A 15,115-nucleotide genomic window follows, 5' to 3' on the forward strand; every position below is an offset into this window, starting at 1 on the left:
ATGAAGGTGCGCCTTATATATGGAAAAAGTTTGAAAATATGTCATACATTGAAGGTGCGCCTTATAATGAGGTGCGCCTTATAAAATACGGTAAATATTGTGAACATTGTGAACAACGCCGACGATATTGTGGCAGTTTTAACATCACAGTATCACGATATTGCCCTGATGGTGACATCCCTATTGTACATAATTAAATACATGGCCATTTTTTTTTCACCCATTACAGGTTACATCCTGTACTATACCCTGGACAAAAACATGCCAATAGATGACTGGGTAATGGAAACGATCAGTGGCGACCGGCTGACTCATCAGGTTGTTGATCTAAACCTTGACACAGTGTATTACTTCCGGATCCAAGCTAAGAACGCCAAAGGAGTTGGTCCGCTGTCCGAACCTGTCCACTTTAGGACAGCAAAAGGTATGTCAGAATAGAAGCTACAAGGATCCATATACAAGGAAATAAAGTGTTGTTTGCCATTACACAGTGGACATCAAAACTGTAGAACTGAAGATCTCTTATTAATTCCACAGATGTCGGGATTGTGCAGTTTTCAAAAAAACATTCTGACATTTCTAATTCTATTAACACAATATTTTGATCTATTGTGTCAAAACAATGCATACTTTAAATCTATAAAAATACCTACTGCGGACTTCTTTTTCTTATTTCTTCTTTCTGATTATTATTTTGTTAAAACACTTTGTTTATATTTCAGTGGAACATCCAGACAAGATGGCCAATGATCAAGGTAGGTCGATTTGGAAAATGACTACAGGGGAGTACATGAGGATTACGACAAGGGAAATAGTAAAGAAAACTCTAATAGGACACAAAGAGTAAATATGCTAAGAAGATGAATCATTTGTGAAAGTAAGAAAAAATAGAACACACAGAAAGTCGAGGAAGGAACCTGCAAAGGGAAATGTTTTTTTTTCTTCAAACAAGGAAGAATAAAAGGGAGGAGATGAAGACCTTTTTGTCATTATTAATGCCGACATATGGGAGACAATGGTAGCGAGCTGAAATTAGCTCCGACTTAATAGACACTCTGCTCTCGGTTTCTCTTCACTGAAACTGAAAACAGAATGGGTTATGCTGCTAATGAGAGTCTTTCAGCACTAAACTTTAAGATTCCCACAGTAATAACTTCAAAAACATAAATATATTGTACGTTTTCAAGTGTCATGTTATGCGAAATTACTATTTTGTACAAATTATGAAACATTTGATTTCGGTAATTACTGAACTGTACATCAGACTTTGTTTACCTGATGTATAGTTCCCATTTTCACAGTTCCTCACTGTCAAGAGTTATCATCCTTGCCTCCTACTGGTGCATAATTTAAATAAATGTACAGTAGGCGGAGCTGCAGCTGTTTTTGATCGATATGCCAAAACTGGATGGATTCTATAAACTTTGCCATCTATTAAGTCCATGGAATTTTTTGAATGTGACAGAATTCATTTCCATATACAGTACATGCCTTCTTTACATGGACTGCAAAAACGTAGCCTACTGATCTACAAGACTGTGTTTTTTTTTTTTTATTGTGGTGTTTACATGAAGCTAGAAATTTAATTCACAATCCAATTTACATGCTATAAAACACAGCATCCTATCCAGCCCATATGCCAATATCTCTTGGAACAAAGATATTGACTTGTATGTCTGGTTTCCTTCTCAGCCCAGGGGAGAAATAGATTTGAAGAGCAAAGATCACACGTCAAAGAACTGCCGTGCAGCTGTACTATGCAAAATGCTGTGATGACTTCAGTAGAACAATTGTGGTGCTCCGGATATTGCTTGTTGCCTATATGACCTTATTCAACTTTCAATGAAATTATTTTATATAACACACAATTTATCCACATTTAGCCACATTGTTGATACGATACCATGTTCAAAAATAGAACAAAACACATGACACTTAATCTGACCATGAATCAATACATAAACTGCTCATGTTGTATGTAACACTTGTTTTCCTCATCACTGAAAAAAGGCTGTTAATGCTTATTGAAAATGATTATGAATATCTTACTTTAACCATTACATAATTCAAAAAAAAAAAAGGAGGTTTCCCTTTTCCAACTCAAACTGATTCCTTATGCAGAGCTTGCTGATGAGCTGATCATATATCAGCTGTGTTGGAGAACGGCAGCATCCAAAACCTGCAGGACTCCGGCCCTCAAGGATCAAGTTTGCCCACCCCTCGTTTAGGGTGTTGTAGAGTATAAGCCTAAATGAGCCAGCCGAGTTGCCTTTTTCTTTTTTCCTCAGTGAAGGTTGTAATTCTAAATCAATAGAATTATTCCATCTGTATAATGTCATGAGGTCTTGAATTATTTATACCAGGTGAATTGATGGCTTACAGGAGAGTGTCGAGTACAGGGAGTACACTGGAATACAAGATTGACTTAATCTTTAGTCAATCTTTAGATCTAATCGTATAAAATGCCCACACTGGCTCTAATATTTGACTAAACAACCATTAATGAGTATGTTGGTGATAGATAGATAGATAGATATTTATTTATTTATTTATTTTTTCCAGCCAGGTCATTCTGGAAGCTGCTTTAGCCATTTCAAACCAATTGTGCTGTGTCTTTTGGCTCATTGTTCTGTTCGAACCTCCATTTTGTCCAAATATATTTTACTATTTGGTATTTTCTATATATTTTCCTATTGTTTGAGCTGATTATCTGGAATACAGCAGTTGTTGAAAAACTCGTATAAATTAAGACTGAAAGTGTTTGAGTCGATATGCATAATTTTGACACTGTGTAAATAAGGGGGGGGAATTACAAAGTGGAAAATTTAACACATTACCCATGCCAATAATCAGTTTAAATGTCTGACCACGACTCTCAATCAATGAAATTTTTTTTAGGTAATATGTTAGTATTGGTGCTCTAGTTTGATTACAGATATTCAATTCATTTGAAATTCTTTTGTTTTATTTGGGTCTTCCAGGTCGAGGAGGAGACCACGCCTACTGGCCATCTGATAGCAACCTAATTGACCGGAGCAGCATAAATGGTAAAATATATACACAAGGAACTTGACTGAACTGGACTATGTGAACAAAAATATTTCTCATTGGACCTACAGTGTAATACTATTAAGACTACAATAACACTCAGATCTGATTTCAAAGTGTGTCTAAATACAAAACAATTGCACTTTATAATTGGTTGTTTACAATCTATTTGTCATGATGTGTGGAGTGAGTGGTTGAGGGGAGATGGACCCAATGCCAGAAACACATGATGGGAAGAGGACTGAGAATAACTTTATTGACAAAGTGGTTGACGGACAGGACGGGACGGAACATGAGCAGACTGGGGACCAAGGCTTGACTGGGAAAGGGGAAGCTGGTTGACATGACTGGACTGGACGTGGACAGACTGGGCATGATGTGGACAGACATGGCAGGACAGACTTGGCATGACGTGGACAGATGTGGCAAGATAGACTTGAGTTGACGTGGAGGCACTTGAGTTGACGTGGAGACACTTGAGTTGACGTAAGTGGAGGCACTTCAGTTGACGTGGAGACACCAGTTGACGAGACTTGAGTGGAAGTGGAGACTTGAGTGGACGTGGAGGCTTGAGTGGACGTGGAGGCTTGAGTGGACATGGAGGCTTGAGTGGACGTGGAGACTTGAGTAGACGTGGAGACTTGAGTAGACGTGGAGACTTGAGTGGACATGGAGGCTTGAGTGGACGTGGAGACTTGAGTAGACGTGGAGACTTGAGTAGACGTGGAGACTTGAGTGGACATGGAGACACTTCAGTTGACGTGGAGACACTTGAGTTGACGTGGAGACTTGAGAAGACGTAGAAGAACTTGACCAGACGTAGAAAAAATTGACCAGACGAAGCCACTATCAATTCAGCTTGGCTGGACTGGACTGGACTGGACTGGACAAGGCTTCCACGACACATGAACACACCCCACAGACTAAATACAACACTAACGAGACACTAACAAGACACACCTGGGAAACACAGTAGGCAGAGCGCACTAATTAACAACACAAATGGGGAGGGGAGACACACACAGGTGGACAAGGTTAACTATGACGAGACTAGGGGAGACAAAACCGGACAAAAGACAACATAAACACCCAAAACTAAACCAAAACCCAACCCCCAAAACCGAAACATGACACTATTTGCATCATTTTCTATTTGTTGTGGTAGTGTAGTGATATATTTTTACTGATAACAAAATCATAACTTAAAAAAAAAAATGACAATATAGTCATGACTTATGCTTGAGTCTAACAATAACTAGTTGTAGGTAGGATTGGAAGAAAGCACCATGCACTTTAAAAATAATGCATATTTATGGTCTTACTTGAAAATACACGATTCGATGAAGGTCGGAAGTCAATGTATGTAGCTTGTATTATTTTAAGAGTATCACTGCAGGGGTTTTGAGAATCATGTGATTTTCGTGTGTGTGTGCTTTTTTTGTGTGTGTGCACATGCGTGTGCGTGTCTGGAGACAAATGTTTTGTCGGGATTGTTGGTGGTGGTGGTGCTCCTGCCAAAGGCTATCATAAATCCATCCTCTCTGACCTGAGCCCTCCTACGCCTGAAGGATGCCAGGTCACTGAGGGCAAAGGCTCATTCCTCAGGTTAACCATATTTCATCTTGAACACGTCTTTGTCTTTATATAGCTCAGCTTCCTCTCACTGAGAAACTACCAGCTGAGCGATTCATCTCCGACCGTTTCCATCAGGTCACAACAATGTGACTGTCGCTGCGATCTGACCTGTTGTGTTCTAATATGGGCTTGTTGGAAGATCCCTCGGCAGTGCAGTTTTCTGCTGAAGGACAGAATGACCCAAACTGTTTTCATGTTCTCCCAATTTTTATTCACAGTATGTGTGGGAGCTCTTTACTGCCGAGACCATTAACTAATACATTTTTGAATGCATCACCTTGAGGTAGAAGAATAAATCTGTTCATGAACATTTTTAATTAAATGCAGTATGATCTTAAGCCTGAAGAGTGAATACCCTTATATTTCACCCTAAGAACACTTATAGAAACTTAAACTCAGTAATGTACCTAGTATATTACTTAATACGTTTGACATTTTTGCATCATAAGAGGTACATTTATGATTTACAGTGCAGTATATAACATATATATATTTTCTGATGTGGAGTTTTCTTGTCCTCCCTGTGGATTTTGTGTGCATGCTTCACACAATCAAAAAACGTGTCTAAACTGGTTCATTGACACTCTAAGTCAGGGATGTCCAAGCTACAACCTGGGGGCCATTTCCGGCCTGCCATCCATTTTTCAGCAGCAAAAAAATGACATTTTTAACGACCCACTAGGATAGTTTAAAAACAAAGGGTGAAAGTGGACAGAATGAAAATGGAAGACGTCACAAAAATACACTTGTGCTTGACCGTGTACACACCCTTGGTTTATGTAAACTTATGAGCAGAGATTTTCCTGCATTCAAACTTCGGAGGCGATCGCCTCTAGCTAATTTTTGTGCAGCCTCCTGAGCAACTGATATCGTTCAACACAGTGCAGATTGAGCTCAGCAGCAACGTGTTTTAACTGCAGTTGCAGCGTTGCGCCACTATGGAGGCGCTATATCAAAACTAGTGCGCCAGAAAGACCTGAGTTAACTACAAAAGAAGAAACCGATCACAAACAATTCTTGCACGCACCCATTTCCTGGTTTCAAGCGAGGCAGAGCACACCATGCAGCCATCGCCTAAGACATAAATATACAATAAACCCAATAGTTTTGCAACATCGCTGAACTATATTTACAATTTAATATGTACTAGTGGATGAATTTTTAATGGCTGTAGCGAGTGCGTACACATCTGCTAATGTACTTACCATCGTAAAAATTATGGATACAAAGCATGTTTTTCAATAAATACATGAAGAAAACACGTGTTTTTGAAACAAGTTTTTGTAACAAGAAAAATGTATTTATCATTCAGAAGGAAAAGCACTCACTCGCATTCTGCAGTGCTTTCAATGATCACGCAGTGGGAAATCTCAGATATGCATAAAAAAAGCTCACACGGCTGAATGTTATTGTTTTTCGGTTTTGCTCCAGATGTTTGAAATTTAAATGCCTGTTTACAAGGAACCTTTTAGAAGAATCTGCACTTTTATGTGGTAAAAGTTACAAGACACTGGTACCAAATACGATACCACTAGTTACATATGACAGATGGAAAAAAGAAAAAAAAAAAAGAAAAAAAAGAGTTGTTAATATAATGGGTAGAAAATAAATGGATGTGTTAGAAAAGGCAAAGCCATATCAATGATAGGAAGGAAAAAGGGATTTTTCTTTATTTATTTTACTATCTTCAGGTCTAGCCCTACATTTGTGAGTAATTGAACGTTTTAGTTGCTTAAATTGACAGGTGTAAATAGTCACATCTGCTACTAAACAAACCCATTGTGACGTATTGGTTTGGACATTTAAGAATTCATTTTGCATTATCGGGATAAGCTGCTATATATATCCAAGTACGTTTACTACATTTGATTGCTTTAAGTGTAGAATGAAATGAACGGTAGAAATACTTTAAGACCATAAGGTGATGACAATTTTTCTCTTCAGGACCTGAGCGTTGTATCACACTCGCATTCGCTTCAGTTGTAAGATGTGATGGATTGTGGTTTTCATTGAGTGAGACAAGGGACTTTAGAAAGACGCAGGGTTCAGGGAAGACGTGAAAGAGGCAGAACTGCCTTTTTCTCTGTCACAGTCATTTCTTTCTTTTCTCAGTGCCTTCTCATGTATTTCTTCCACCCATGCACCACATTTTTTTGTTCATTATTTCATCTTTTCAATACAGTTTCAGTTGTTGACCCTGTTTGTGCTTTGTTTCTGCTGACATATTCTTGATCTCACTCTCTCACATCCTTGCATGATTTTCATCTCTCTTCAACAGGGGTTCATATTTTTTTATTTTCTCTTGCTCAAAGGGCAAAGACATTAATAACTGTGCATATTATAGATGACTATAACCTCCGTAACATCTGTGTGTGATCTGTGTCTCTTGTCGCTCCCACACTACCTAATTAGACAGTGTTTGTGATGTGTTTTTTGAGGAAAATGTATGAGGAAAATGAGGAAAATTTTGTAAAACACTCTTGCTATTTACATTTGTTTTAGTGCCGATCTGAATATAGGTTGCTCGTAGTATGGTAATGCTTTGGAACGTTGTGCTTGTCACAGACTACACAGTAGGACGGAAATCTTGAGATTGACCAAAAAGCATTCCCATCACAAGACAACCACTTTATATTCAGAATTTATAAAATGTATACATCTATTGTTTTTTGTAATAGTGACAGTAGCAATACTTGCAACATGAATTGTTAATGGTGTTATGTTATTATCATTCAATCTCTACTTCCTCTTTTTCAGAGTCTCCCATTGGTCAAATGCATCCACCGCATGGCAGTGCGACCCCGCAAAATAATAGCAACCTTTTGGTCATCATCGTGGTTTCTGTGGGCGTCATCACTGTGGTCGTAGTGGTTATCGTGGCCCTCATGTGTACTCGACGCTCCTCCGCTCAACAGCGCAAGTAAGACATTGATTTCATCTGTGAGATGTCAGCAAGCATCTGTGAATGTAAAACACCAGATGGCAAATAATAGGCCTTGATTGATTTGTATACTGTAGCTGCTTTTTCTTCTCCAGACTCAAATGAATGCTTTCATGCACAGAAACCTAATTTGAGTTCAAACCTTAACATTTCATTCAAACCTTAAAATTGGTCTTAATTTATTCTTCTTCATACTTTGATACTTTTACTATGGAAGATTTTAAGGTTGGATCTCATTGAGTGACGAATGTGTGCAAACATAGCGAAGGTTGGATTCGCTAATTTTTCGGACAAATGTTGGCAACAATCAGGGGGGCTGCCTCTGTCATTAGCAACATTTAGCGACCTTAATAGAGACAATGTGCAGCTGTTTGGGAAAGACTATTGACTATTAGCGACAAGGGATGTAACGATATCCAAACATCATGATACGATATTATCATGATATGAAGCTCAACAATTAACAATTAACGTTGATTTTAAACATAGAAGGGCCACAACATCCCTAATGAAAAATAAATTGCACTAAAAAATTAGCCAGCAGAGGGTGCTAGAACTGCACGAATGGAAATCAACCTAACCTTTTTTTAACAGATGTGTTGCATTTAAATATCATAAACATGACGAAGACGATATTGGGCAGCTTTAATATCACAATATCACGATATTGCGCTTATCGTTACATCCCTATTAGCGACCATTTGGTACAATATTGTGAATATTAGCAACTATTATCTACCCCTTTGCTACTGTTTGGAATCTTTGGGACCATTTGCCAACTCCTGGAGTAGGAGGAGAATCTATGCAAATGTTCATTTCTACATTTGCTGTAAATTGTATACCCCACAAGCAGAGAAATAATCAGCCAATACTTTCAATTTAGAGAATATAGTAATTACCAGTTGTAGTTTGTTCTTGCACTCACTGTGAGGTTTTCACGGTGAGCATGTGTCAATAGGTTCTCTGTTTCCTCTTGATAGTGTTTAAGGCTGTGTACACACATAAAGACAGCTAGGCTGTTTTTGTCCCGATTTTGGCCCTCTCTGAACCAGGGCATCAAACACCCAACAACAATCCATTTTATAAGATTGTCCTATAAGATTAGCTTTTGGTCTGAGGTATGTTGAGAGTGGATTTATCCCAATAATATGGTCCAAAACAGGTAGTGCAAACGATCTTAAATACAGTATTAAATGTGTTCAGTATATGCTTAAGTGTGAGGACACCAAACTACTGTCTATAAACTGAGGTGAAAAGGAACGTAGCCAATCAAAAAAGTGTCCTGACTGATGAAAAGGGAGTGGCATTAAAAAGTATGTTCTCGGATGTCTTGTTTTGTCTAAAAGTGGTTTCCTCAAGAAGCAGAAAATATTTTCCAAAGCAAATGTTTCTCTACCAACATTGCTATCTTCTTACACTACTGCCTCCAGTCTTCTTTGGAAACAGTCAAAAATAATCTGCATCTACCCTGAAGTGTGTCTTAATTGTGAGATCACATGTGATCATGCAAGAACTCGGCCTCTGAGGACTGGATTCTAGACCGTTGGTGGAACAGTATCATTATGTGTGTAAAGTGTTTTGTGTTGACATATTGGAGAATACGACACGCGAGGTGACCAAAACTGTTAAATGCCTGTTTTTCTTTTGATATGTGATCGGCTGGCAACCACTTCAGGGTGTACCCCGCCTGCTCCCCGAAGACAGATGGGATAGCCTCCAGGGATGGATGGATGGATGGATGGATGGATGGATGGATGGATGGATGGATGGATGGATGGGGTCTGTTACGGGCGGGAGTCTAAAGCTTTTAAAAATCCCTATGTACATACCAATCCCAAGTGTCGAATCACACAACTTCATTTTGACTATTTGTTATTTATGGATTGAATCCTTTTTACTGTTACTGTTGAACGCTCAACAGTGAAGGTTGCCCTGTGGATAAGATTGTGTTCTTCCCCAAGTGAAGCAGGGAGCTGCGCTAGTTTCCTTTGTCTGATGATGCTGCAGGGTTGGCAGCAGGCTCTCTCCTTTGTTTTCCTTTTGTGTTTTTTAGAACTTGCTGTTTGTGTGTTTTATTTCTATATTTTCCTACCTATTTAAAGTCTTACATGACTGTGTGGCAAAGGGTTCAAATCTGCTAACTCTTGCCATTCTTTTCAAACTGTTTTTGGACATTTTGAATCTGCTTGGGTGAGCCCTTCAGTTTCAACCATGGATGTATTGTAGCAGCTGCCAGTAGCAGCTACTGGCTCACAAATACAATGGAATTCTCCATTCCAGGAAACCTGAATTCCCAGCGGAGATAAGGAGGAAAAGAAGAGGCTGCAGGGCTGGTGTCAAGCATTGAGAGACAGAGCGAGGGAGAGAGAGAGAGACAGTCAGACAGAGAGAAAATCATGTCTGCCAACTATTACCATGGGAAACGTCTGCTGTCTGTTAAATAAAATGGACGAACTATCGGCATTGATCAAGCTGCAGCTGGAGTACACAGAAAGCACTTTCAAATGTTCCGTCAAGACATGGCTGGACCAGGTCAGGCCAGACAATTTTGTCACCATGGAGTGTTTCACACTTGACTGTGCAACTGCAAACAAGCACAGTGGCAATAAGAAAGATGTGTGTGTGTTTTAACAACAGGTGGTGTAACCCTGGAAAAAAATCATTGTTAAAAAGCAGGCAAGCAGCTCTGCAGCACAGACACTGAGCTTCAGACAGACAGCGCCCGGCCATACTGGGTACCGAGAGTTTTCACAAGTCATTGTCGTGGTGGTGTACAATATATCCCTCCCTTCGCCAGTGCTGCTCCAGCATTTGAATGCATCCACACTGGCATGTGCCAGAGGCACTCATCATCATACTGTATTAGGGGACTTCAATCATTTCTCTATCACTGCCACTCTCCTCAACTTTACACAGTATGTGGACTTCCACTCACAATAAAATAGAAAACTGGACTTAATGTATGATGTCAGAGATGCATATATGTTCACTCCGCTCGCCCCTCTTGGATGCTCTGATCCCAACATTGTCTCTCTACAAACAACATACACACTGAATGCTGCAGTAACAGCCACTATATCAGAAGACTATCAAGATCTAGACTGAGGAGGTATATGAGCAACAAAGGGAATTTTTTAACACCACAAATTGGGACCAACTTTCCAGTTCACATGAGTTAGAGTGAGAGGAGGGCTGTACAATTCATCAAAATTCAATTACAATGTTTATTAATACAGGCCACAGTTACAAAATTGGCATAATCGTAAAAAAACAAAAAAAAAACAACAACAAAAAACAAAACAAAAAAACGATTATTAATACTAGGGTTGAAACCAGTCCTTGTCATTTCTGCCTCAGATACCCGCTGCGTAAGCCGTAGTCAAGTCAACGGCAGTATGCATGACAGTACACGGCACTAATGCGGTTAGTAAGCCGACTTCAAAATAAACCTTACCTTTGCGTGCATTTATAGTACCATCACCAGCTGTTGCTATCTACCTCAAAAACACAACCTCATCCTGAAATTCACATTTAATAGCCACTTAAGGGCGCTAACCGCCTTTTGCCAGCGTTTAGCAGCGGCTGCTAGCTAACAGCAAGCTACCAGCACCTAGCAGAAAGCTAGCCATGCTAGCTCGCAGCGCTAAAGTGCCCCAGCCATCAGGTTACTCATGACTACTGCCCGTAGACAGCTGGGGTAGGTTCCAGCGCACACACACGACTCGTAGGGATACGTGGTTTGGAAAATGGTGGATGGATGGACTCTGCACACTTTGATGCTGACAGCCTGGCTAAGTCGCTGGTCCTACTGATCACTCATTAACAAACCAGGCTTACTCAAATGTGCTGTTTTAGCCGACAAATTTTTTATTGTGATTCTAACATCACTTAGTCTCAGAGACCAAAATCTATGGGGAGAGATTTGTCTAAAATTTCACGAATGTTTCAGAGAGGAAACTAGTGTGCTGCTTAGCACAGTTTAAATTTAAGTACCCAACAAACAAATAAATAAATAAATAAATAACTGATTATCTAAAAATGAAAACTGAAGGGACTGAACAGAGAGTATTTGGGCATCTGGTACCTCATAATCCTGGAGAGCCCCTAGGGGACATGGTCAACCACCTGTTCCAAGTCCACAAAGCACATATAGACTGGTTGGGAGAACTCCTATATGCCTCCAGACATTCTGAAGTATATAGCTGGTCCACTGTTCAGAATCAGAGTAGATTTATTGCCATTGTACAGTAAAGTGCAATTAAATTGAACAGACACAACCCATTCAATGGACATAGAAAAACTATTATCAACAGAGGGGATACTGCTGGGTCGCCTTTTACCGTTTTCTCAGACAAAAAAATAATAATAATAAGGAAAGTTCCATGGATCACGTAGTCTACAGTCCCCATTCTTAAAAAGAAGAACCACCACCCTGGTCTGCCAATCCAGTGGCGCTGTCACTGACGCCTATGTGATGTTGTAGAAGCGTGCCCACCAGGACAGCCTAACAACACCCAAAAGCTTTAAGAACACCAAAAGGATCTGATTCACCCTTGGGGCCCTGCCCATCCATCCATCCATTTTCTTGACCGCTTATTCCTCACAAGGGTTGCGGGGGCTGCTGGCGCCTATCTCAGCTGGCTCTGGGCAGTAGGCGGGGGACACCCTGGACTGGTTGCCAACCAATCGCAGTGGGGCCCTGCCTTCATGGAGTTTTTTTTTTTTTTTTTTTTGTCACCATGGCGACTTCAACCCTGGAGAGAGTCGACCTCAGACTCACCAGATTCTGCTTCCTCATGGGAAAGTGTGTCAGTTGAATTAAAGAGGTCTTATCCCCACCGAATCACAATGTCACAATTCAACATCAGCAGTGCCCCATTCCCACTCTACACAGTCTTTATGGTGCACTGCTTCTCCCCTTACTGAGATGCCAGATGGTGAACCAGAATTTCTTCAAAGCTTGCCCTTACTGAATGAGTTCAGTAAGGCGGCAGGCCCATGCCCGAGTTTTTCCGTCACTGACCTCAAAAGCTGTGTTCAGCTTTGGCTTGATGATATCCATAAACTGCCTCCATAGACTTCCTTCAAGTTGACGGTATCCCTCATCGTCAACATCCTCCAACAGGTTTGGGTATGGCTGCCACGAAAGGCACCGACCACCTTTTGGCCCACTCGGACACAATATTCCCTGCTTCCTTTAGGACGTAAGTCTTCCAGAAGTGGGAATTGAAACTCCTTCCAACCTGAGATGTTCCCACCAGACCCTCAGAATACACTTGGGTCTTCCAGGTCAGACCGGCACCTTCCCTCACCATTGGAGCCAACACACCACCATGTAGTGATTGTTTGATATCTCCAACCTTCTCATCACCTGAGTGCCCAAGACATGCAGAAGCCAATTCGATGACACAAACACAAAAATCAATCTTCGAACTGCAGCCTATGGTACCCAGTTGCCATGTGTAAATGTGGACGAATGTGGTTGTTTGAACATGGTCTGTGTTTTGGGCAATCCATGATAAGCACAGAAGTCCAGTAACAGCACACTGCGCAGAGTCTGCTGTTTATCCAGGGAACAGTCGCAGGGGCATCAGCTTTTAGCAGGGAAGCCAAGAATTTGAACAGCGAGAGGTGCTTTGTGCGGTTTTGTCTGGTTAAGATGTTTGTGCGCTCCCCAACCCCCCATCCCCCTAAGACGAGACGGAAGACGACGTTTTCATCCGTTGTCTTGATTGGTCAAAACAAACGTGCAAAGATGGCGTATGATCCACTCAGCTCAAAGTATTGTACAGCAAGTCCCTCCTTTCCCGAACGGCTCTGCCGAGTGAAGTCCCAGATTGATAATGTGAAGAACTCCCTTGAGTGAATCACATTTATCAATTTGGCTTGTGAGGTTACTTGTTGTGCGCTGTCTAATATTCATTTCAGCATCCTTTCAATTTCCCACTTGACATTTAATCTATCCATATTCACTCATACATTCGTGATCCCCCCCCCCCCTCTTTTGCAGGAAAAGAGCAAGCCACAGCGCCAGTAAGAGGAAGGGCAGCCAGAAGGAGCTACGACCTCCTGACCTCTGGATCCATCATGAAGAGATGGAGATGAAGAACATTGAGAAAGCTCCCAGTGTGGCCCCATCTGGGCACGATTCTCCTATCCAATCGTGCCAGGATCTTCCGCAGGTTGCCCACAGCCAATCAGAGAGCCAGATGGGCAGCAAGAGTAGCCACTCAGGTGCAGGTTACATGCGTATTACATTTTGCACTTCTCCTGATCTTAGCCAATACGATTAAAAGAAAGGAAAAGAAAATATAGCACTTTGAAGGAAATAAAATATATCTAACTCAATACTTATATACACCATATTCACGTGATTGGCAGAATAAGAACTGATGTTGGTCCGTGTACTTTACAGCCATTAGTATGGATATTGTCGTGACCGGCAACTTGCGTGCTGCCATGAATCGTGTAAGAATTAAAAGGACAATTATAGTGATTTCTTAAAAAAGAATTAACATTGAAAAAAATCTACACTATAAGGTCAACCTACATTCATCTTGTGTCCGAAACAACACTTAAAAGGAAAATATAAATATAACAAGCAATTTTAATATTACAGGAGCGGACGGTGATGAAGCGTCAAGCTGTATTTCTACTCTGGAAAGATCCATGGCTGCCAGGAGGGGAACACGAGGCAAAATGATGATTCCTATGGATTCACAACCAAGCAACACACGTATGTACTGTACTTGTATATATAACTTGGCTTTGAGCTCCTTTAGTTGTTACCAATGAGATATATAACATGGTCAGTCATCGATAGCTAATGTAACACAAGAGCGGGAATAGAAATTACTGTAAGTCACAATTAGCAAAAGAAATTACTTGACCCTTTTTATATGGCCTATGAGGCTAAATCATTGTTGCATCATCTAATATTGCAATTTATCATGTCATCAAAATGTGTACCATCACCACTTTTTCAGCACAAGTCAAAATATTAAGTGAGTCTGCACTTTCAAATTCAATAGTTGCATGAAATATTCGGCCTTTGTGATGATCTTTCTTGTCAGTAGAAGGTGACAATGTACGAGAGACTGTGGTGTAAAATGACTGATGTTGTTTTCGAGTGCTATAGAAGTACAAATATTACATTCCACACCAACATTAGTAAAACCACGGCCCCAGACAAACATAATGTACCCCAATAATTGTCAATTGCATTTTCCATTCTTTTCCCCCAGTAGGTATTTATTTGTTTAATTTTTATTTTTATGTGTCAGGATTCAGCAAGATTGTCTTTGGGACCATTCTTGATGTAGCTGTATTTTTTCATTAGTATTTAGCTTTCTAGAAGTAACGGGGTTTCCATCCAAATGTTTCAAAATTTGTAAGCAAATTTAGTGAAAATGTGCAAAAACATGCCACTTATGGCTGTTTCATGTGTTATTATTTTGTTAATACTGAGAGGAGACAACGTCGTGATATGAT

At 40.3% G+C, this 15,115-nt stretch overlaps 1 protein-coding gene across 4 annotated transcripts in view; it reads left to right on the top strand.

Annotated features, from left to right (window-relative positions):
- Positions 1-15,115, top strand: part of dcc (DCC netrin 1 receptor) — a 466,971-nt gene that overhangs the window by 363,452 nt on the left and 88,404 nt on the right. For all 4 annotated transcript variants that reach the window (XM_077498096.1, XM_077498095.1, XM_077498097.1 and 1 more), the window contains exons 20-25: positions 230-424; positions 723-755; positions 2,982-3,047; positions 7,441-7,603; positions 13,635-13,858; positions 14,244-14,360. In XM_077498096.1, the coding sequence (XP_077354222.1) occupies positions 230-424; positions 723-755; positions 2,982-3,047; positions 7,441-7,603; positions 13,635-13,858; positions 14,244-14,360 (798 nt within the window). The remainder of the gene's footprint in view (positions 1-229; positions 425-722; positions 756-2,981; positions 3,048-7,440; positions 7,604-13,634; positions 13,859-14,243; positions 14,361-15,115) is intronic.

Source organism: Festucalex cinctus, chromosome 15, assembly GCF_051991245.1.
Source record: "Festucalex cinctus isolate MCC-2025b chromosome 15, RoL_Fcin_1.0, whole genome shotgun sequence".
In the NCBI taxonomy this organism is placed as follows: domain Eukaryota; kingdom Metazoa; phylum Chordata; class Actinopteri; order Syngnathiformes; family Syngnathidae; genus Festucalex; species Festucalex cinctus.